The following is a 22570-nucleotide window of genomic DNA, read 5'->3' on the forward strand; positions in this document are numbered from 1 at the left end:
GAATACGCCAAGATATCCAGCGTTGTATTCATTGCAAACGGCTTGAATTTTGTCGCGATTTTCCCGCCAATTGAGAGACAATGCCTTCGCGTATGCTTCGACATGCGGCTTCAGAATGAGCTCGCGAACACCTTTGGCCCAGAATTTTCTCGACTTGCGCTCGATTTTCTCCATGGGACGCCACACGTTTACGTTTTGTGGACTTGGTTTTGGGGTTGTTGGCTTGGTCGCAACCATAACTCTTGTGAACAAGGGAACTTGAGGATGAAGTGGAGCAGAGGAGACGAAGTGTGACTGCTGCGTGATGTGCTTCAAAAGTTTTCACTAAATTCAAGGCAAGTCAACAAGAAATCTGATGGAACAGGACGGTTACCAGATCTGAGATCGACTACTTTAAGCGGCGTCGTATGTCTGAGCCCTGAGTTGACCCCCCAAATTTCCTTCCAACTTCCATGTCTCAGTCATTCGCTGACCACCCGCCGTCCTGCCTCAGAGACGAACCCTCCTCGAACGGCCCCAAGAGTCAAGGATGCGCAGTTGAAGGCCAAAGTTTGACGAGGGTCAGCTTGGCATCCACATGTATTATCCGTAGTGCGTGCACAGTCACTCGAAGAGAAGGCCCCAGATAACTTTTTTTTCTAGCAACCAATCAAGGTCGTTTTTTCGCTATTTTCCGGGGCAGGACCATCGGCGTAACTCATTCCATGTGCGTTTGACCCAGTAAATATCTGGCGACAATCAACTTAATAGCAACAGGGGAAGCCTACATCAAGCTACCTGGCGATTTCCGGGCTCCCTCTTCCGTTCATACACTGACGTCAAGGTTGCTCTTGAAGCGTTGGCTCGTGCGGAAATGGCACATCTTACATCGACCAAGGAATTGGGTCCAGGAAAACTTCATTTGTCTATCTCGGAGACGCCGCGTCCGCTTGACATCCACAATTGGAACAACCTTGGCGACCATCTCGCCGCTCGCGGCCCTGAGGACTCCTGGTTCGTGTGTATAGTCGGAATTTGGCCCGGTATCTACTCGACATGGTAAGTTTTTCGTTTGTTTTCTGTGCTTGATGAAATATCGTGCTCACCGACCGGTCAAGGATCGAGTCAGCGGTCAACGTTCGAGGTATTTGGGATGGGCGACACCAAAAGGCATCGTCATTAGAAGATGCTATTGCAATTTTCACGGCTGCACTGAAGTCGGGGGAGGTCAGGACTTCACGGGAGGCTTCGTTAAAGTTACCAGGCCAGATACTTGAGAAGGGAGCTCAGGGCTGGATGTTGGTCGGATAGATTGAATATGACTTTATTGCATCTAAAAGCAAGGAACAAAAGATAAGCGACAGCAAAGCGGAAACAATATTCAGGCCAGGTAAAGCTCCGACACTACAGGCTTGGTCTCCTCCTCAAAGTCGTGAAAAGTGTCGTCGTGGTCGAGTATGTATAGCTCTGACTGCTGCCATTGGCCCAAGGGCGGTATTGTCATATCATAGGCTCTGAGTGCAAAAGTTGACAAGATTTTAGAGTCGCGATATTAACGCACCTATTGCGAGTCCGCCTCTGGCGCTCTATAATATCTTGTCGGTGTCTTGCTTGAACGTTAGTAGAGCTGGTGTAGAATGTATCGAGAGCACGTGCATTTTTCGATACCGCTGACTGGCCTGCCTCGCTCTAGCTCGGCCCTGCTCCTTCTCCTCTTCGTTGACCTCCCGCAACCGGTTGCTGTGGTAAAGCTGTGCAGTGCGTTCACCGGTGAGCAGAAAACAGCAACTAACCGCTCCATCCGTTCCCGCGCCTTCTGGCGTAAAGTTGGTCGATTCCTAGATCTTGTCAGGAGCTACATATGAAAGTGTGCTACAAGCACCTGGCCCGATATCTTGCGCAAGCTTCTCGCCGCGAGACAGCAGCATCCTGGGGAGGGGAGGGGAGCAGTGTAGAGGGCATCGACGAGGTGGAAGTTGGAGGCAACTCATCAGTCAATGGATAACGCACACTCATTGATGTAACGCACACTCAGGTAACGCACACTCAGGTAACGCACACTCACCTCTCCCGACACAAATATAACAGCGTTTAAGGCTTCGAAGTGGTCGGTAGATCGCTGGCACGTCTATCTCTTCTTTAACCAGGCAAAGGTCCTCACATTCATCTGCGAATGAGTGCAATCTTTGTGCTAGATTGATCTACCTAGGAGTAAACCAACTAGTGAGTATCTACACATCTCGACTACCATGAATCTATTGTCACGCAGACAAAAAATCTAGGGCATAGAGAACGGCTCGCAGAAGAGAAAACAATGCCCTGCGAGTCTGTGATCCCCGCATATTTGCAAGTATTTCAAGTACGGGTAAGCCCGGCCCCTACTCCCTGCGTCACGGTAACGCAGCAAACAGGCTCTGCTTTCTCCCTCACCCACTGTCAAAACTACTCGATGCTCATGTCGCAGAATACCAAGCAAAAGGAATTCAAGACTAGTGTGGCGAGACGTCCGCCTCTGCCAAGTATCGAGAAGTGTCAGTGGTACCAAAAAATAAGAACTTTGATTTATCTTGTTACTTACTTACACAGTCACGGCGACGCAGCTAGGGGAGCGAAATCGCATTCGCATGGCTGCGTCAGCGGAGTGTTTTCTGACTGACCGACCAAAAGACTAACGCAGGTCTGTAGTCGGCGAGCACTCATCAAGGGAAACCCTCTAGAGTGGGAAGTTCATCGAGATCGAAAAAAGGCTGAGAATCGCGCTCAACGAGAACGTCAGAGAGCACAACGTGAAGCACTACGTGTCGGAGGTGACAACGGAATTGAATGCTGTTTGCCTCAAAGCTAATGCACGAGCAGCCCCAACTTCGTTTCATCCTGGTCCTCCGAATCGACCAGAGCCCGAAGCAGGATCGGAAGAACTTAGCGCTCGGCAACTCGAAGAAACTGAAGAGGATGTTCATAATAAGCAACAGACGTCGGACTCTATGCTTCCCGCCGGTGTCAATGACCAAGAAGATTTGGACCAAGAAAGTGAAGATTCAGCTAGAAGTGAAGTCGAGACCGAAGCCGGTCGACGTATGAAGTGGGCCCGAAATCTATTCTTCCAGTCAACAATTATATTTGGTCTGACATGCCTGTCCAGGAAAGACATTGCACGATATGGGGTGGAGGGTTGGGCTGAACGCGAAGGTGCTCGCCGTCTCAAAGCGCAAGAGAAGATGGAGGTAAAGCTGGCAACAGAATAACCTCGCGGAAAATACTCAGCTAACCAACTCGCAGCGACGAGAAGCAAGACGGGCAATGATTCGTGAAATGGAAGAAGAAGACCGCGAGTGTGCTCAGGGAGCTGGAGAACTTGGAACAGCGCATGCAAAGGCGATGAACCAAACACTTCGACAAAATTATGGAGCAAGGATGCATGGATTCTTCGAGGCGTTGGATCGACGGCTTGGACGATGAGGCAGTCATGAGGAACACAGTTAGGTTTTTGGGCAACGATACATGGAGGTGGCATTTGAGCATGACAGAACTCGGTCAACCTCACGAAATGGGGACTAGGTAAGCTTTCTTGAACAAGCGAGTCTGATTTCGTTCCAGTGTAGGCTTAGATAGTACGAGACGTTGTATTTTCTATAGTGAATGAATAATACTTTTCAAGCGACAAGTCTAACTACAAGGGAAAAGTAAGGTCGGAAAAACTATAGCTAACTTTTGTAGTGTCATTCCATTTGGGGTACACCATAGCGATTACTTCCTCGAACTTGTAATGACGATGGGGCGCGGCTTTGATCGTCGCTTGGCACTCTGGACACGTCCAACGAAACTGAAGGTTTTTCTTGATGCAAGCGTAACAAAAAGTATGGCCGCAGGATGTCCTGAGCAAGAACATATTAGCGTTGAGTTGATGTATAGTCGAAAATGGGAAGGAAGAGTCCACGTACACCACTGGATGAGAGAACAACAAAAGGCAAATGGTGCAAGAGAACGTTGGGAGAAGACCTCCGGGACTTGCCGGAGCGCGAACGTGGTCTGGGTCCAGGTAGATGTCGCTGTCCTTAAGCTCCCCAATTCGTTCACGGGAGCCCAGCTGAGCGCGCTGCGCTGCCTGTGCTTCCCGACGGGCCCGAAGACTGCGAATCCTTGCTCTATACTGCGCCATAATCGCCCGCTCGTCGGCCTCCTGGTCCCATGAGCGCTGTGATTGGTGAGAAGAAACCGAAAGGGAAGTCGAATAGGAGCTATGAGTATCTTCAGATTGATCTTGCTCTGATTCGGAGACAACTTCGTCATTGTCGTCGGTCTGCGAGTCTGATTGTGAATCGGAGATGGAGACGTTGGAGTTGGATTGGGACGCCTGGGGAGTCCCCGACTCGGTCAAGACCGCGATAGGTGGCGAGGAGCGAGCAGGCAACGCAATACCGCAGAGAAGCCAACATTGTTGGCAAGTTGAGCACCGCCGTTGGGGGGGAACTTGAAGGGCCGCCGGACAAAGTGAGAGCGAAGCTAGATGGGAAGGATATGCCTAGCAACAAGCGATAACTTAGGATGGATTTTAAAAGCCTCGAGAAGGGGACGTACCGAGACGTATAAAACTAGTTTGATGACCGCTGGCAGTCGTAATGCCAAGCTGAGTGGCCGGCTCTGACTCGAAATCGGACACAGTTGGGGACTGGGGGCGACGGGGAGCGGCTTGACCAGTTCCGGGTTGAGTGGCGGCACTACCAGTATTTCCAAGTTCGGAGCCGCCGGTGTAGGACATTCGCCGAGATCTTTGGCGCGGACGGCCAGACTCTGAGTCTGAGGTAGCTTGATTGTCTTGACGTTGGTCAGACGGCAAGGCAGGAAGAAATGGAGGATAAGCAACATACGAGTGCCCTGAGAACCGTGCGCCCGACGTCGAATCAAAACGCGCGGGGAGGGAGAGGGCGGAGCCTGGGCAGTGGGCATGGTGCTACTAGGTGGAACTCCAAGTTTCGAACGTGAAGTCTCTGGAGCCTCATATGTACCAGTACAGCTTCCGGAAGGAGATCTAGATTTGGGATAGATCCCCCCAGGTATATTGAATTTGTGTGTCCGATGTCGAATGCAAGGATAATAATATGAGCAGTGGGACACCGTGGACACGTCGCTTGTGGAAAGGCATGTGGTGAGACTCGCTTGGCGAAGTCTGACGTTGCATGTAGTTGTTGACTGGTTGTTTTGCGAAATCTGTACTACTTATCTCGAGTACTCGGAGCGAACCTGAGCCTGAGGGGAGTGCCAGTGGAGGACGCCGGCGACGCATCGACCATATGTGGAGACGCATCGACCAGTATGTTGACCTTCAGGTTTACCGTCCTACACTGACCGCCGCAGCGCTCCTTCCGCGGTCTCGCTTCAGGTCGGGGAACATTTGAAGGCCATCGCCAAATGACTGTCAGACTAGTTTCGCGTGACCAGTTTGATGGCCGGTTCTCACGCGGGTTCTCTCACGCTGCCTCTCTTTCGCACTTTGCCAGCCAACTCAGTGGCTACTACTTGCTGAGCAGTGAATCCTTCACCTTCCTAAGATTAACTTGAAGGGATCATGCAGGAACACCTGAAACTTTGGACGCGACCCTCCGAGTCCAGCGAAATCCAGATTCTAGTCGTGAAGTATCGCCAAACTATCTCGCCGTAAGTACTTGACCACAAGTTCGTTATCGCCAACTGACGCCGGGACAAATTTTTTTTTCTGGGTCCAGATATTGCGTCGCTAGGCTATCTCCAAGTGGAAATGACGCGACGCCGCGGCACTTGCTCCCAAAAAACAACGACCATTCATTCAGTGGCTACTACTTGCTGAGTCCTTCACTTTCCTAAGATTAACTCGAAAGGGATCATGCAGGAACACCTGAGACTTTGGACGCGACCCTCCGAGTCCAGCGACATCCAGATTCTAGTCGTGAAGTATCGCCAAACTATCGCGACGCCGCTGTATGTACTTGACCACAAGTTCGTTATCGCCAACTGACGCCGGGACAAATTTTTTTCTGGGTCCAGATATTGCGCCGCTAGGCTATCTCCAAGTGGAAATGACGCGACACTATGGCACTTGCTCCCCTCCCCAAAAACAACGACCATTCATTCAGCATTTCAACTCGTTTGCCTCCTCTACATCCAGATGTTCGGTATCGCTAACTGACGCCGCGGCTCAAGTTTTTAACCCAGAACTTGGTTGCTGACGAACGATTCCGTCGGACCTGAACATTTTTTTTAGTTACGCGGCTGGACAACGACCATTCATTCAGCATTTCAACTCGTTTGCCTCCTCTACATCCAGATGTTCGGTATCGCTAACTGACGCCGCGGCTCAAGTTTTTAACCCAGAACTTGGTTGCTGACGAACGATTCCGTCGGACCTACTGAACATTTTTTTTAGTTACGCTGGAGGGAAACAAAAATTTCTTTCTTGTCAATCCACGCCCGGGCCAATGATCCTTTAGGCTCAATCCGAAGCCCCCCCCCGACAATAATTCATACTTCAAGGTTTCATTCACCATCCATTCCTTTCGACCCTCCATTGGCCACAAATCACTAGCCCCCAAATGGGTCCGAGTCCTTCCCCAAAGCGACGCCAGCGACGCAACCACCTGCTGCGGTCTCGCAGAGCAGATACCAGCACCCACTCGGATGACTTTCAAGTCGGAACAGCCTCTTCGCCCATCCGTCAGCCACAAGCACGACGTTTTCCCACTCACTCCACTCCTACCCACCGCAATCTGCGTTCGCAAACCCGCGCCCACGCCAGCCTCCCTGCATCTCCTCACGGCAGCCTCATTGTAGCTCCTGGCCCGGGCGGTTCTGCATCTCGACCGACAGATAGCGTTCTGCGCGAGCGCATGGGGAACTTTCTTTACTATCATTACCGCCGGCGTCGGCTTCGCTCTGAAGTCTCGCTGGGAGGTCCCTTCCATTGCACCTGGTGCTGCTGCAATGGCGAGCCGCTTTACCGTTGTGCAACGCGAAACTGCCGCAAGGGTCTATACGCTTGTGCACCATGCTTTCTGCTGGACCATGCCTGTCGCGTTCTATGCGGTTTCATCGAGGTGCGTTGCTCGCCAGCCTGATTCAGAAATATTTAGACTTAAAGCCTTGTTTTGCAGCGCTGGAACGGATTTGTGTGGGAGCGCATGCCCTTGTCCTCTCTTGGTTTTGTGTTCCAGTTCGGTCACCAGGGCTTGCCTTGCCCAAATGCTGGTCCTCTCGACACGACAACCATGCATCCAGTTAGTGGGGAAGCCTTCGACATGGCCTTTCGACGATGCCAGTGCCAAAACTCCGATACCATTGTTTCTTAATGCTCATACTATCAGAATTTCCATCCGCATTATTGGCCTCTTTCTTTCGCTCGCCACCTACCACAATTTACATCTCTACGCCTACATCACTCCCTACATATAGTAACATCTTTATTCCCCCCAATAAACTGTGCCTGAAAAAAGTACTCATAAGTTGGTGAATGAGATCATGATCTTTATCCAAAACCGTCTGTTTCCTGCCTCATGTCCTGTTCTGCAGTCTGCTCAACATCGACGATGTCTTTGATTACATTGCCAGCCACATTGCACCAGGACAGTCCTACACCCCCCGGCGCTTCCGAAACTTCGTTACCCCCACAAAATCTCGGCTTGAAGCTTAGCTACGAGCTCACACTGTCCATTTTCTTCCTTGTTTTGCCACCACCGCTTGACCCTCAAAGTTGGTCAAATGATGTTGAAAGCCGAGGCATTTTACGCAGTGTCAGCCGACTTTGGAGGAATCTAGTGGATGGTTGCCCTGCTTTCTGGGCTCATCTAAACCTGGCTTCAGCAATTGGACCAACCTACCTTCGACATGCATTTTCACTCGCGCAAAACTATCAGGCTAAAACCATCACCCTACCCCCTGGGAGCGCTATGGTATTCCCCGTGGCATCGGGCGGCCAGCCCGCCAACGGCACGGCTGGATTTACCCCGACCCCCAGTTCATGTCGACTTTGGGCCATCTACTCACTGCGAATGCTTCTACCATCACGAGCCTTGCAATTACCGTCGATAAGCGCGCGATTTGGGACAGTTTGGTCGTGGCTCTTGGAGATGATGTCGAATTTGCCAGCCTCAAAGTCCTCGTTCTTGTCGCTGTCAAAATCCCTCAAATTGACAACAGTGACGACTGGGATAGTGACCTGGATATCCAGGCCCTCCCTGGAGTCACATCGTCGCTCCGAGAATTGGTCCTGGACGACATTCCCCATCATTACATCGCTGGTCTCTACTACCGCGATCTCACTGTCCTCGCTCTGACCGGCTCTGTCGAACACCCCGGAGACGGAGACGAAGGATGCCGACTTGGCCGCAATCTTCTCCAAATTCTCGCCAACTGTCCGAGACTAACGTGTTTGCGGGTTACCGATGGAGATTGCCTACAAGATGCACTGAACGAGCAACTCCCTGTTGTGAGCCTCCCGGAGTTGACATGTCTGCTTTACTCGTGCAAATGGCTGGGCCGTGGACGACATGTCTGCGGAAAAGTTGTGTCCTGCATCGATACTCCCGGCCTCCAATCTTTGGCTCTTCATATCAGCCACGACGATGGAGTGGCCACGTTTGCCGCGCTCAACGAGTCGAAGCTGGGCCAAGTAAATGTTCTGCACCTATCGGGCCATTGGCAGCTTTACACACCGACGCAAAATCCCTCGTTGCTTATTGGCAGAATTTCTCGTGCGACTGAGCTCGACATTACCCACCTGACGCAATTGAGCGGTATCAGGGATAGCGGCATCGTGACCGAGCCTGAGTCATTCCACAACTTTCTTGCCCTTATTCTCGGCCGCCCTAACATTCAAGTGCTGCGTTTGCCCTACTCCGAGGCGGTTTTTGGAGAGTGTGACTGGGAGCAGATGGAGGAGACGATAAAGTTTTTTCATCAACACACAGGCCGCGAGTACACACTCGCTTTTACACCCATGTATTCGACCGGTCGGTGCAACATGAGCGCATTTCAGCTGCCCAAAGCGTTTTTGGAGGCGTCATTTACCTCGACCTTGTCATTCCATGGGAAGTGCTTTCCTGTTACAAGATGGGCTGTAGAATGCATCCAAGGCACATTTGAAGATCATTCTAGTACTTGAGGGATTGTTTGTTGCTTATTATCATTGATGGGTCTGTTACACATACACATAAATGCAGATAAGTCAATAAAAAAAGGTAGTGCACGTGAAAGACTACGGCTTGGAGAAGGATCCGACCAACCCTGCTTGCTTGCTGACTCCCGCCATGCCTCCGTGGAGCGCCAAATTCAAAGCTCGCATGTCCGAGGAAGTACTAGAACAGTAAGTCCTCATCCGACAAACCTCATTAACTGATGCCCACCATGTTTACCCGAAAATCGTGTATATGGCAAATTGACTCGTCAAGATCGCGCTTTGGTTTCGCGCTCGAGGAGCAGGGCTGGACACGGGAAATGATTGCAGACGAAATGCACACAAACACGGGAAACGTTACCCGCGCCGTCCACAACTTGAATACAACAAAAGACACGCTGAGTTTGGACGACCGGTATATGGACAAGACTCGTTACAAGCTATTGACACAGGTCAACGTCTACCCTTTGAAATTACCCAACCTGACCTTCCTAGACCCCCTCTTCCAATGCCGATGCAAATGATATTCGGGCGGCAAGCGATATTGAGATGGAGGTCGACTCCGACAGCAGCTCCGAGGACGACGAACTTGATCACGAGTCGGGCGACACCAATGATGCAGCTAGTGTCAAACCGGACTTCGATGTTGAGCAGCAGGAGGACAATGAGGTCGATCTCGAACAGGAAAACGAACAAACATTGCAAGAAGAAGGCCTTATGACCCCCATGGAAGCCTGCGGTTCAATGGACGAAGGTGTTGCTGGAGGCGTCGAAGCTGTTTTTGCCGTCGAAGGCGTCGAAGCTGTTTTTGTTCTCGGAGACGTCGATGTCGACAGACGCAGCTGCTGTCTCTTCTATCTCCTTGAACGACTTTCTGCACCACCTATCGGGGTTTGACCTGTCCGACAAACTCGACCTATTTGTCTCCCAAGATTTCCGAACTGTGAAGGATTTAATGCGGCTGAAGTCGTGGGATGAAGACGACGCGATAGAAGCACTCAGAGTACTTTTTGGGAGAACTAGACCCAAAAGTCTCCTCGAGGATGATCACCCCGGCTGGCTCAACTACATCGAAATTCTAGCCGTCGCCTTCCAAATCGACGCTGAAGAGCGCGAATGGGTCTTTGAAAACATTGAAGCTCAAGTCCTCCCTGCTGGCTTCGATCCAGCATTCGCTGATTTCCTTGGTTCACTCAAACCAACAGTGGACCTGCGAGACCGACTCAAGCTTTTCGCCGCGTGGGATTGGAAAAACTTTGGAGCATTTGAGGAATTTGCGGGGTGGTCATTCTCGCTGGTGGTGCAGGTGGCTGATTCGTTGTTCCGCGCACCTTTCAAGCCAGCATTTGCGAGATCGCTCCGCATCAGGGGCTACGAGGGCAAAGGATTGGAGGCTGTGGAGATAGTAGCGCTTGCACAGGGTGTGCGTAAATGGCTGAAACGGCAGGGACGCCCCTTGAGGTTTGTGCCTTTCGGCAACCTACCACCATGAACTCTACATGCCACGCATTGTTCGTTTTGTTAATAGATCTTATGTGTGTAACTAGTAAAAAAATTATCCGCATTAACCAAAGCAAGAAAGACATGAAAAAAAAAATTGCATTTCAAAGCAAAGAAAGACACGCGTGCATATATAGAATAGATTCGCCTCGAATGCAACTGTCAAGCCTTGCGCTGTCCCAGGCGGTGAATGGTGAAAGGAGAGGGCAGAAATTCCTTGGACTCCTCCTGCCAAGGGGACGTCGGGTTGTAATCACCGACAATGTATCTATATTGGTGCGTTAGCTGGAGCAACAAACAGCACTGAGGCCGAGGAGACACACCTGAATATCAAGCCCCAGATGACTGAGAAGTCATCCTCCTCAATATCAACGATCTCCATATCCATGACGCTGTCGGGAAGTGGATTGACCATACGGTGCTTGACCACCACGAGGTTACCCCGAATGGGATTGTGCCCGACCTCTTGTGTGATGCGCGCCGTGGCGAGATTAAAGGCGCGGTCGTCTTGTTCCTCCGGTTCGCTGTGTGCATGGTCGCTGTCGTAATCAGAATCTTCAAAATCTTCCTGGTCATTGGCTTCAAGCATCGCTGCTCGATGAGATGGATGGATGCAGCGTTCGAGGAAAGTGTACGCGATGTCGTCGTGGGGGGAAATGGCAGTGGGGAGAAGTCGGTGACAGTCGTCGCACCCGAGGGGTGGGACTTGCCAAAAGTTTCGTAAAATGGGAGCTTGGTCGCGAATCGTGGGGGGACTTTTGATCATCCAAAGGGATGATGAAGTGCTGGACGGCGCCGGAGTAGTCGTAGACCGCGAAGGCGCGGCATTTTGGATGACCAGGCTGGGGGAAGGATTAGAAAGAGCGAGGAAATGAACAGGCAAGGGAGACAGACGCGAGGAAGAGTTGGAAATATGTTGTGGTCCAAGAAACCCCAAGCATGCGACGGGGGGGGTTGAAGGGGGAGCCATCGATGGTATTGTCGATGGTGGGAGTTGGTGGGAGTCCGAAGAATTTGTCGGAGTCAGAAAAACTTGAATCATGCGGAGGCATCTCCGCCAAGGCCGACGCTGAAACACATGAAATGTTGAAACCGAAATGCCCTACATAGGAAACTAGGAAATTTGAGAGTAGAAAGAGATAAGGTTGGAAATTTGAGAGTAGAAAGAGATAAGGTTGAGGACGCACCAGCATTGACTTGTTGGTATAAACAGTAGGACTTGAACAGTTGCCTCAGGATCCGACTGGTGTGTAGATGTGTAGACTCGGAGGGAACACGTTGGCGACAATTGGTTCAGAGTCTGTCGCCGCCTAGCAGAAAGCGAAGTGCGTCGCCGCTTGGCTGCCTTAGGCGGCGAGCCGCCTAAGGCAGAAGCAGAGGTGTTCGTCCTCCGCGAGTGTCACACACGTGCCAACTAACTAAAAGAGGGTGACTTTGGTGTCGAATGTGGAGTGAATAGGTAGGCTTGATGCCGCCCAAGCCGCTGGTCGCAGTAACTGATTGCCAGGTGGAAGCCGTCCCAAGAGCGAAGCATTCATGGACTGGCTATTGCCAGGGGCTGGTATGAGCCACGGTTGTTGCAATCAAAACCCCTGGCAACTGTCAGGGATATTTTGCAAATATCTACTACTAGGGCTCTCCGCATGGCCTCCGCCCGAGAACAAGAAGGACGTCCAGCAGTTCCTGGGGTTTGCTAATTTCTACCGCAGGTTCATTCGGGATTTCTCGGCCCTAGCGCAACCCCTCTTCGCTCACCAAGAAAGACCAGAAATGGGCCTGGGGAGACGCTGAGCCGCCGCCTTTCAAGCTATCAAAGACGCGGTCGTCTCAGAGCCCGTCTTAGCGATCCCGGACGACTCTCGGCCTTTCCGACTTGAAGCAGACAGCTCGGATTATGCAATGGGGGTGGTTCTTTCACAACAATCCGCCCCGGACGGGAAGTGGCACCCTGTAGCGTTCTATTCCAAAAGCTTAAATGATGTCCAGCGCAACTACGAGATTCACGACAAGGAGATGCTCGCGATCATCCCCACTCGAGGAGTATCGGCATTTCCTCGAGGGCGCCGCGCATCCGGTCGAGATCTGGACTGACCATAAGAATTTGGAGTATTTCCGAAAGGCACAGCACCTTAACCGTCGGCAAGCCCGATGGTCGTTGTACCTTTCCAGGTTTGACTTTACGCTGCACCACGTCCCAGGTCGCCAAATGGGCCGTCCCGATGCTCTCTCTCGTCGGCCCGACCACGGTATCTCCGACGACAACTCGGATGTCACCCTCTTACGCCCCGAACTGTTCCACGTTCGCGCTTGAGGCCGTCACCGTCTCTGGGCCTGGCTCCGAACTTGTCCGCGACATCAAGGAAGCGCTATCCGGTGAGCCTGACCTAGAGGAGCCCGTCGCGCTTGCGGCCCGGCAACTCTTGAAGGTCCGAGGTCAAGTTCGGGGCCCCCGCTCATCACGTTCGGACGAGTGGGCCGTCTCCGGCGACCTCCTGTACTTCCTGGCAAGGTTGTAGTCCCTAAAGACAAGGACCTAAGGAGGCACATCATCGAGCTCTGCCACGATACGCGAGTCGCCGGACACGCCGGGCGGTTCAAGACCTTAGAGTTGGTTTCGCGCAACTACTGGTGGCCGCAGATGTCTCGCCATATCGGATGCTACGTCGCGACCTGCGACTTATGCTGCCGCCACGAAGGCCCTCCGAAGGCTTCCGCATGGAGAGCTCCATCCGACCGAAGTCCCGCCCGAACGTTGGCACACTGTCACTGTAGACTTCATTGTCGAGCTGCCCGAGGCCCATGGGTATGACGCGGTTATGGTAGTGGTCGACGCCCTCGGAAAGCGCCGCGAGCCCAAGCTGTAACCTTTACGCAAATGCTGCTAGATGTATCTAGCGGGTCAGAAGGCAAATGCACTAAGTGTATTGAGGGACTAGGTGGTGCTAGTAGACATTTGCCTTTCGATTGAGGGTTGCTGGTTTGGGCGGCTGGGATTTGATTTTGCATAGAATTTCCTATTTAGGACAGAATAGTGATATCCTTTATACTACCGCTCAAAATAATAATAGATCAATAAAAACAAATTATAATATTGAATAGAATAGATGGTTTATTAATGGCAGTATCATTTGTGGCCGGATTCACTGATCCTGCTGATGGGACAGGTGATTAGGCTGATGGGTGGATGATTTGGCTGATGGTGGTGCTATTTGAGGCAGGATTTGTTGATCCCGCTGATGGCTTGATGATTAAGCTGATGGTTTAACATTGATCCTGCTGATGGGACAGGTGATTAGGCTGATGGTTTGATGATTTGGCTGATGGTGGTGCTATCTGAGGCAGGATTTGTTGATCCCGCTGATGGCTTGATGATTAAGCTGATGGTTTAATGATTTTGCTGATGGCAGTGCCATTTTTGGCCGGATTCATTGATCCTGCTGATGGTAGTGCCATTTGAGGCAGGATTTGTTGATCCTGCTGATAACATGATCATTCAGCTGATGGTCTGATGGTTTGGCTGATGGCAGTGTTATTTGAGGCAAGATTTGTTGATTCTGCTGATAGCTTGACCATTTGGCTGATGGTTTGATGATTCAGCTGATGGTTTGATGATTTTGATGATTTGGCTGATAGCAGTGCCCTTTGAGGCAGTGTTCATTGATCCTACTGATTTCATAGGTAAATAGGCTTATAGCTTAGTAATCTGGTTAATTATCAATTTAATTATATTTGATTGGTTGCCTGTATTACTTACTTTCTGGTCTTAAATAATATAATGCAATAAATAATATAATATTACCTTATATATTGATCTTATCAAATTTGCTTCATCCATCTAGCTAAATAGTGTGACTTATCCTTCTGGTTTATACTTATAATTTTAAATATTTGATCTGATCAATATTGTTCTCCATCTCATTTATCACTATCTCACATATAGGTCTCCTATTTGATGTTATCAATCTGTTTGATCTATACTGCTTTTATCTATTGACACTGATTTTATTTTGTATCTACTTTAAAAAGCCTGTAGGTGGCTGGAACAATATGTTTTGCATTTTTTATACTCACATCATCAGCCCCTTGTGCTGCCGGGCGCTGCCGAGGCGTTGCCGATTTTGCCGAGCCGTATATCACATCTATCACTTTTGGCAGCAAGGCCAAAGACACAATCAGCTATTACTTGAATGCCGATCACTTCTCGGCACTAAAGCCGAAGGAAGCCCAGGCCTTGAGGTCATTTGTCACCAAGTCAAAATTGTCCGCTTAACGAAAAACTTTACAAGTCCACAAAGTGTAGCTACTCAAGCATCTCAGCCGAATCTATGATACCGTTAATTACCCAGATAACATCTTCAACTGCATTGTTCCATTCCGCCCACACACCCTCTTCGACTTCCTTCAGTCTGCATCCCCACCAGTACAAACTCGCGACCACACTAATAAGTCCGTTTTGGCCCGCGACAACTAGTGGTGCCCATGAACGTCGATTGTGATCCACTCGCAACAGTTGACCCTCGTTCCCCATCCGCCATTCTGGTTGGCTCTTGGTCCACCACCCCCACCATTGCTTCGCAAAGTTGTCAACGTTGCTGATTTTCGTCCACTTGCCCGCTTTGCGGTAATTTTGGATCCAGCCACCGATTTGTTTGGGTCGACCACTTGTCGGAAGATGACGCGAGCCCCCATTTGACCACTTGTAATGGCGTTCCAACGCAATCCACACTTTCAGGAGTCCGTTAAAGCGGGGCCCCAATGGTACACCCACAAGTTGCGCCCACAAATTATCCTTCCTCACCCATACTGCATCCTCCGGACAATGCGGCGTATCGATATCCAACTCTGCGTCTTCCGATGCAGTGACTCCATCCTTCATGCGTTTTTTGCGTGTTTCCTCCTCCTCGGCTATACTGCCTTCCGCTCTCTTCCGTTTACCCGATGGCGATATGCTTGGGTTGCCCTCGCTTCTTTGTGTGTCCATTGGCTGTGCCGGTGGCTCAGGAACTGGAGGTGGAGTCGCCACAGCAACGGGTGCTTGTAGAGGAGCGGGAGGAGCGGAAGAGGAAGGCTGCAGGGGAGATGGAGGGAGTGGAGTTGTGCTTGGCGGAGTGTTTGTGTTCGGAGGTTGTGGAGGAGCGGGAGGTGCGGCTGGAATTAAAGAGGAAGGCTGGAGGGATGGAGGGAGGGGAGTTGCGGCAGGGGGAGTGTGTGATTTTGTGCCTTCCTGGTCCAGACGCGATGACCGCCGCGTGCCCTTCGATCTTTTTGAAGGGAGTACTTCCTCCGAGTCGGTCATTTGTTCATCGACGTCTGCATCCGGGTCCGGGTTGAACCAAGAGACCTCCTCGTCCTCCTCTGCTTCATCTGCATCTATGAACGACCCATTGTCACTGTCGATATCCACCACCTTCTCTTTACCCTTCTTTGTGGCTGCTGCGGGTTTCAGCATTGGCTTCGGCTTCGCCGCGGCCGTTGTCGACTGCGACACTTTCGTGGTTGTCGACGAGGTCTTGCTTGGAGGCTGGCCTGACTCTTTTTGTCGTTTGTGCTGTTTTTTCTGTGTCGCCTGCTTCGTCACTGGCGCCGGCACAGGTTGTTCCACAACACCTCCAGCCGCCGAGCTGCCCTCTTCTTTCGATTGCATGACCTCTGGCGGCGCTGTGCTCATACGGATGAGGCCACTATCGTTGAGCAGGTCCTCGTTTGTCTCGCCAGAAGTATTGTCGGGATGAAGGGCGGCGGCACGAGAATCGTCAGCGGCTGAAGAAAACTTCGTTAGTGGCGGACAAATGCGACAGCAAAGGTGCCACTTACTGAACGCGGTATGCAGATAGGCCCTCATCTTGTCCAAAGTTTCTTTCTGGAAGTGGCGGGATCATATTGCAGGGAATGTAACAGGCGCTGCCGCTCGATTCTCGCCATAGGCAAAGCTAAACTTCGAAGTCAGCATTGTTATTTGTCCAATGCAATTTCAGACTCACTCGATTGTCTGAATAGCGCCGTTCCACTTAGGAATAGGTCCTCCCATGACGATTAGAATGTGTAAGCCCGTAAACTCCGCCAGACACGTCATCAGTGGCTCCAAAATGAGGGGGAGATTGTCGATGGCGCTAAATGAAAACCCATGAGTTTGCGGACTGGACACGGGTAGGGCCGAAGCTTACCGTTGACGCGACGCTGGGTCCTTTGGCGGCCAATCCACCATTGCCTCGTCGAAAGCCTTACGGAGGACTTCTGCGTCAGCCTCTGCCTTGTCCTTGTATCGTTGCTTCTCCGATTCCTCCATCTTGTTCCACAAATTACGAGCGGCCTCGGTTCTCATGGTAATTGGCGGGCTGTCGAGTCGTTTGCCGTTTTTGTCGACCCTCGCATGGATTGGTGTCGCATCCCAAAGTCGTTGGACTTCGCGGTCTATGCTCTTGGAGTAATCCTCGTGCATGAACTGCTGCAGTCCTGGCACGGCCCGAATGACCGGTTTCGTCTCGGAGAGCTTGAATAGAAAGTGGGTGAGGGGATCATGGACATCCACCTTCTTTTTCGTCGAAGGACCAGCCGAGTTGTGTTGGGTAGGTGCTTTGCCCTTCTTCTTAGTACGCGTTTGGGGATGTTCGACGCGGTAGATGATCCAACGGCGAATGCGCTATGAGAGTCGTGGTCAACATCAAATGTCACAAGCGGAATGACAGTAACAACCCACCCGCTTCATGCTGTCCATCCACTTATTCTTCTTCTCCTTCTCTTCGGGCGACAAATGACTGTTATCGTCTGGTGGGGTGGTCGGTGTCCAGACTCGCAAGGGCAACTCGGGCTCCTCGGAATCTTTGAGGTAGTACGGGATGTGATAGAAGAACTCGTTATAAACTTGCTGCAAGTAGTCTTCGGTTGCTCTGGCGCCTGCCATGCGAGCCTGTCTCAAGGGTTCGACATGCGCATCCATGATGTCGTCGCGAACACCGTCTGCCCAGCTCTTATTGCTTTGAAGCTCGGCCTTGGGCTTCTTTCGAGACTTTTTTGGGACTGACGACTGTTTCGCAGCATTGCCGTCGTCGCCGTTGCCTTGGTGGTCGTCGTCGTCGTCGCCGTCGCCGCCGGGCGCCAGCACCATCTCCCAAGTTTGGGCCAAGAGGTTTTGAAGCTTGGTTTTCTGGTGGGCAATAGTCAGCGCAATTTGGAGGACGGCATGGGAGTACTGACGCGTTTCAGCAGAGGTTAGCAAAGGTGCCTACAAGCTAGACCTCCCCCCGCGTTACTCCAAGCTCCACCCCGTCTTCCCCCGTTGTTAAGCTCGAGCCCGCTCAGGACGACCCCCTTCGATGGACGACCCGGCTACGACGAACCGCCCCCGAACTAGAGGACGGAGTTCCCGAATGGGAAGTCGAGGAAATCTTGGATGCCAGGATAAGGTATAAGCGTCTTAACTATTTCGTCAGGTGGAAAGGCTACGATGCTTCACACGACTCGTGGGTTCGGTTCGACCGTGTCTTTGCGCCAGACAAGATTGCGGACTTCTATCGGAGATACCCGGGTAAACCACGGCACATCGCCTCAGCAACCTTCGACTCGCTGCCCTTCAGTATTATGGTCGGGACGCCGCATTCAAAGGGGGGTGATGTCAGGGGAACCCCCCGGCCTCCGCCGGACCCTCCGAACGCATCCGAGGCGCATCCGACCGGCGCCCCCTCGGACGCTCCGACCCACCCCGACCATCGTCCACGGCCTCCTTCGCCCGCACAATCACCGATCCGTCAAGACCCTCCCAACGATCACCTTGGGACAGAGCCTGCGACGCCGCTCAGGCCTTCTGCGCTCTACGTCGGCAGTTACGGACGACCAGTATATAGTTGGCGCCCTAGCAGGCGGACCCTTAGAGTTTCTTCTCTTTGGATCCTCCCCTGCTAGGTCGGTCCCTCCGTGTATTTCCCGTAGCTTTTATTCACGCTTTGGATCCTCCCCTGCTAGGCTTTTCGTCGGAGTCTCCAGGGTTGCCCTTACAACGATGAAGATTTCGCTGGTGTGCTCAAGTTCAAGCTGCACGTCATCTGCGCAAAAAACAAGCACTTCCGAGCACAAGATGTGGTGGACCTCATTGCAGACGAAGAGATGCAGTCACGACTTGAGGCTGCTGGCGTTCAGAAGCGGTCAATCTCTGTCTGGACTGCGCGTCGTTGGCTGAAGCGGATGGACTGGTGCTTTGGAAAGAGGAAGAACGGGATGTACGTTGACGGACATGAGCGGGAGGATGTTGTTGCGTACAGGAATGCTTTTGTTAAGCGGTGGATGGAGGAGTACGAACCACGAATGATTGTTTTTGACAACGATGGAAAGGAAGCCAGTCGACCCAATGGCGACCACTTCAGGCTCACTGGGAAATGTGTTGGCCAACCGTTTCAGCTCATTCCCGTCACGCACGATGAGTCCACGTTTTACAAGAATGATCGTCGAAGAACGGGTTGGATTCATGTGTCAGCCAAGGCCACCCCAGAAGCAAAGGGCGAAGGAGAGTCCATCATGGTCTCTGACTTCCTTGTTGCTCATTGGGGACGTTTAAAACTCAACGAGTGCGTGTATATCTTCTATTTTCCCAATAACCTGTCCGGATTCTAAGCAGCTGGGAGGCACGCATCTTCTTCCGTGCAGGCAAGAACCGTGACGGGTACTTTACCAATGACGAGCTACTTGCTCACATCAACAATGCCATCGACATCTTCGAGGAGAAAACTCACAAGTTTGCCACCGGCCTCTTCCTTTTTGATAATGCTCCCAGCCACCAAAAGCGTGCTCCCGATGCCCTCTCGGCCCGCAAAATGCCCAAAGGACCACATGCCACCTGGACCCATATCCCAAATGGCCCCAAAATGCGACCTGGAACACTTGCAGATGGTACCCAGCAGCCGCTTTACTGGCCTGTGGACCACGCTACAATGCCGGGTTGGTTCAAAGGGATGGAGCAGATTCTTCGTGAGCATGGACTTTTCCGTGCTGGAATGAACGCCCAATGCCCTGGCTTCAAGTGCCAGCCCAACGCAACCGATTGCTGCTGTCGTCGGGCGATGTTTTGCCAACCTGACTTTGTTGCCCAGAAATCAGCCTTGCAGGAGGTTGTTGAGTCTCGTGGGCACATTTGCGATTTCTATCCAAAATATCACTGTGAACTTAACTTCATTGAGATGTATTAGGGTGCAGCAAAGGCCATCTATCGGAAGACTGCCAAGACAAAAACAATCGATGAGATGGAGGACAACATGCGAACAGCTCTTGACACTGTTCCCCAACTGTCAATCTTACGGTGCGTCTACATCTGGCAAGTTATCTTACTGATAATTTGCTCAAAGATATGCCAACCGTGCTGCCCGCTTTATCTCAGCATATGCAGGTGGTCTCAATGGGGAAGAGTTGGCGTACATTCAGCGCAAGTACAAAGGTCATCGTATGTTACCTGCATCTATGATTAATGAGATTAAGGCTGATGTAGCTACATTACAAAAGTAGTTATAACTTATAATTTGCTATTTTGAATGCTCCAACAGTTAAATTTTTTTGAAAAAAAAATTCGGATCCCTTATTTTTGTCGCTGATCCCATCAATTGATGGATTAGTCAACGTGCGGGGTTCCCACGCCCTCTACCTTACTTGCCACCGATCAGTGATGGCAACCCAGAGCAGCAATATTAATTAATTTTCAGTGGGCTCCAGTCCCAAAGAGCTGACATTTTAGAACACCTGAGAGGTAGCGCTGTGCTAGATATTATTTGGGGGAGGTTACAAACATGCTAGATATTCTGGACCCTGGACTATATATCTAGCACCTGTTAATAACAATTTTTAGCAGATATGTTAAAAACATGCTATTTGCTAGATAAAAACTATATTTAACATGCTATAAAGATTTGACTATGCTAATAATGAGCTGTTGCTAGTTATCAATGTTCCAATCCTTCTCCTCATCCACCTTCATGGCCATTGGCTTACCTTGGGGTTGAAGAGTAGTGCCCCAGTGCTGTTAGGTGGATTAATGTTGCTAAGCGGATGTTGGCATTTCGGTGAAATAGTCACATTTGAGTCACATTCACATTGAGTCTCCTTCTTGATTTTGCAATTGAGTGCAGAATATAGAAATAGTATCCAGAACAAGAGGAGCAAGTTAGATACTGTTTGCTTAAATTCTGAATATTTATCAATATTTATCATCTACATTTGAGGGGCTTGATGCTAAAAATGTTATAAACAGGATAATAACATGCTAAAAATGGCAGTGTTTTTAACTTCTGAGTTCTTAGCACAGCGCTACTGAGAGGTTTGGTCAGAATTGTCAGATTGTCTAAGTGAAAATAACTATTTGTTAGTCAGTGACAAACATATGTTAGGTCAGATTCTGACAATTGACATCCAATGTCACCGGACCCTAGCCCATCATGGAGGAGCTTCCACAAGAGCTTCTCGACGCGATTCTCGACCAGATACACGACCGCAACACCCTAAGGGCATGCTGTCTCTCTGCCTCTTGCCTTCGCCTCCGTTCCCAACAACGACTTTTCCGCTCAATGCGAATTCCACGCGCGCGACGGCCCCATCGCCAGCACAAACGACAACAACGCAGAATTATTGCCTCAATATTCGCCGAGTCCCCACATCTTGCTCAATACGTTCGAGACCTCACCGTAGAGCTTGCCGTCGAGGAAGCCGAGTCCGCTGAACTGAATGTGATCCTTTCCGCAGTCAGGAATCTGCGTGGCTTGGCGGTCAACGGACAATACACGGACTGGAGCAACATCGCAGCTGGGACGACAGGACGGATTGTGGAGTGCTTGAAGCTTCCCTCGCTGCAGCAGGTGCGATGGCAGCTGCTTATTTGTGTTCCAGTCGCGGTTGTGCAGTTGTTGCTTGCTGTGCCCATCGTTTCACTCGACATTGTCCATATGCTCTGCGATACCGACATTCAGCCCCATATGACCCCTCTACATCTCAGAGATTTGAGCTTTATGCGTGATGGAGGCACCATATCCCGGTTTCTCCTCCAGTATCAGCACTATCTGGTCCATCTGAAACGAATGGAGGTGCGGACAGAGGAGTACGACGAGCAAGCTACGCTTTTACAAGCTTGTTCTCCGACACTGGAAACACTGGCGATTGTAATATCAGGCAGTGAGGCTTTTTTTTATCTCCTTGCTCACATCTAACAAGTATAGGCACATCCCCGTCGATTCATATCGCTCCTCTCCCCTGTGTACGCTCCGTCGAGATAACAGCATTCTCCTTTGGCAAGGCTCAACTCCCCCGAACTCTACTCGACATTGTCGAAAGTCTTGCGGCGTTTCCCACGCTTTCCGCCATTTCTTTCGTCTTCAAACTCCGTCTCCTCCCGGGTTCAGTCAACGACCAGGTCGCAACATGGGATTTCCCGCCCCTTCCAGCGTTTTCTATTGAAAATTTTGCGAAAGATGATATATTCGATGCCTTGCGTTTGGTTCGCTGCCGGCTGGTCATATATCTTCCTCAGGAAACGCGCACTCGCAACGTCTCGCTGGACGCATTGCTCAGTGGCTTTCGGGCTGCGGTCAAGCAAAGTATGCCTGGTCCTTATGCTACAGGACTGTTGGACATCTCTGTAGCTCGCCCACGTTATTGCTCTTCCTAATGCATTCATTCTTGATCATGGCAAAATTTTGGGACATCAAAATGCAACTTCTCGCCATTGAATACAAGTTATCTGGAGGCCGGACAACGCACGTTGAGCCCAACAAGCCAGCGTCTGACGCAGTCCCGCTTTCCACTACGTCATTTTGTCTGGTATATTTAAGTTGACCAGTCCCAGTTGACTGCCCTGACGGACCTCTAATCATCCCTCAGAAGACACAAGACGTCTGCCCATGTTGCTCTTATCATCTCTTGTTAGGCTCGGTCAGCCTATCCGAATATTAATCTAACATCTGTTCGTTGATCGCCTCTCCA

The 22570-nt window shown here is 51.0% G+C and overlaps 1 protein-coding gene across 1 annotated transcript; it reads left to right on the forward strand.

Annotated features, from left to right (window-relative positions):
* Window positions 1-21033: 21033 nt before the first annotated feature.
* On the forward strand, window positions 21034-22256 carry MIND_00126500 (uncharacterized protein; the record flags this gene model as incomplete). Its single annotated transcript, XM_037358197.1, has 3 exons — window positions 21034-21763; window positions 21808-22185; window positions 22231-22256. The coding sequence occupies 3 exons, from the start codon at window positions 21034-21036 to the stop codon at window positions 22254-22256; spliced, it is 1134 nt and encodes a 377-aa protein (XP_037226107.1).
* Between the last annotated feature and the right edge of the window lie 314 nt (window positions 22257-22570).

The sequence above is a fragment of the Mycena indigotica genome, assembly GCF_014461135.1.
Source record: "Mycena indigotica strain 171206Taipei chromosome Unknown Mind.scaff0001, whole genome shotgun sequence".
Taxonomy (NCBI): domain Eukaryota; kingdom Fungi; phylum Basidiomycota; class Agaricomycetes; order Agaricales; family Mycenaceae; genus Mycena; species Mycena indigotica.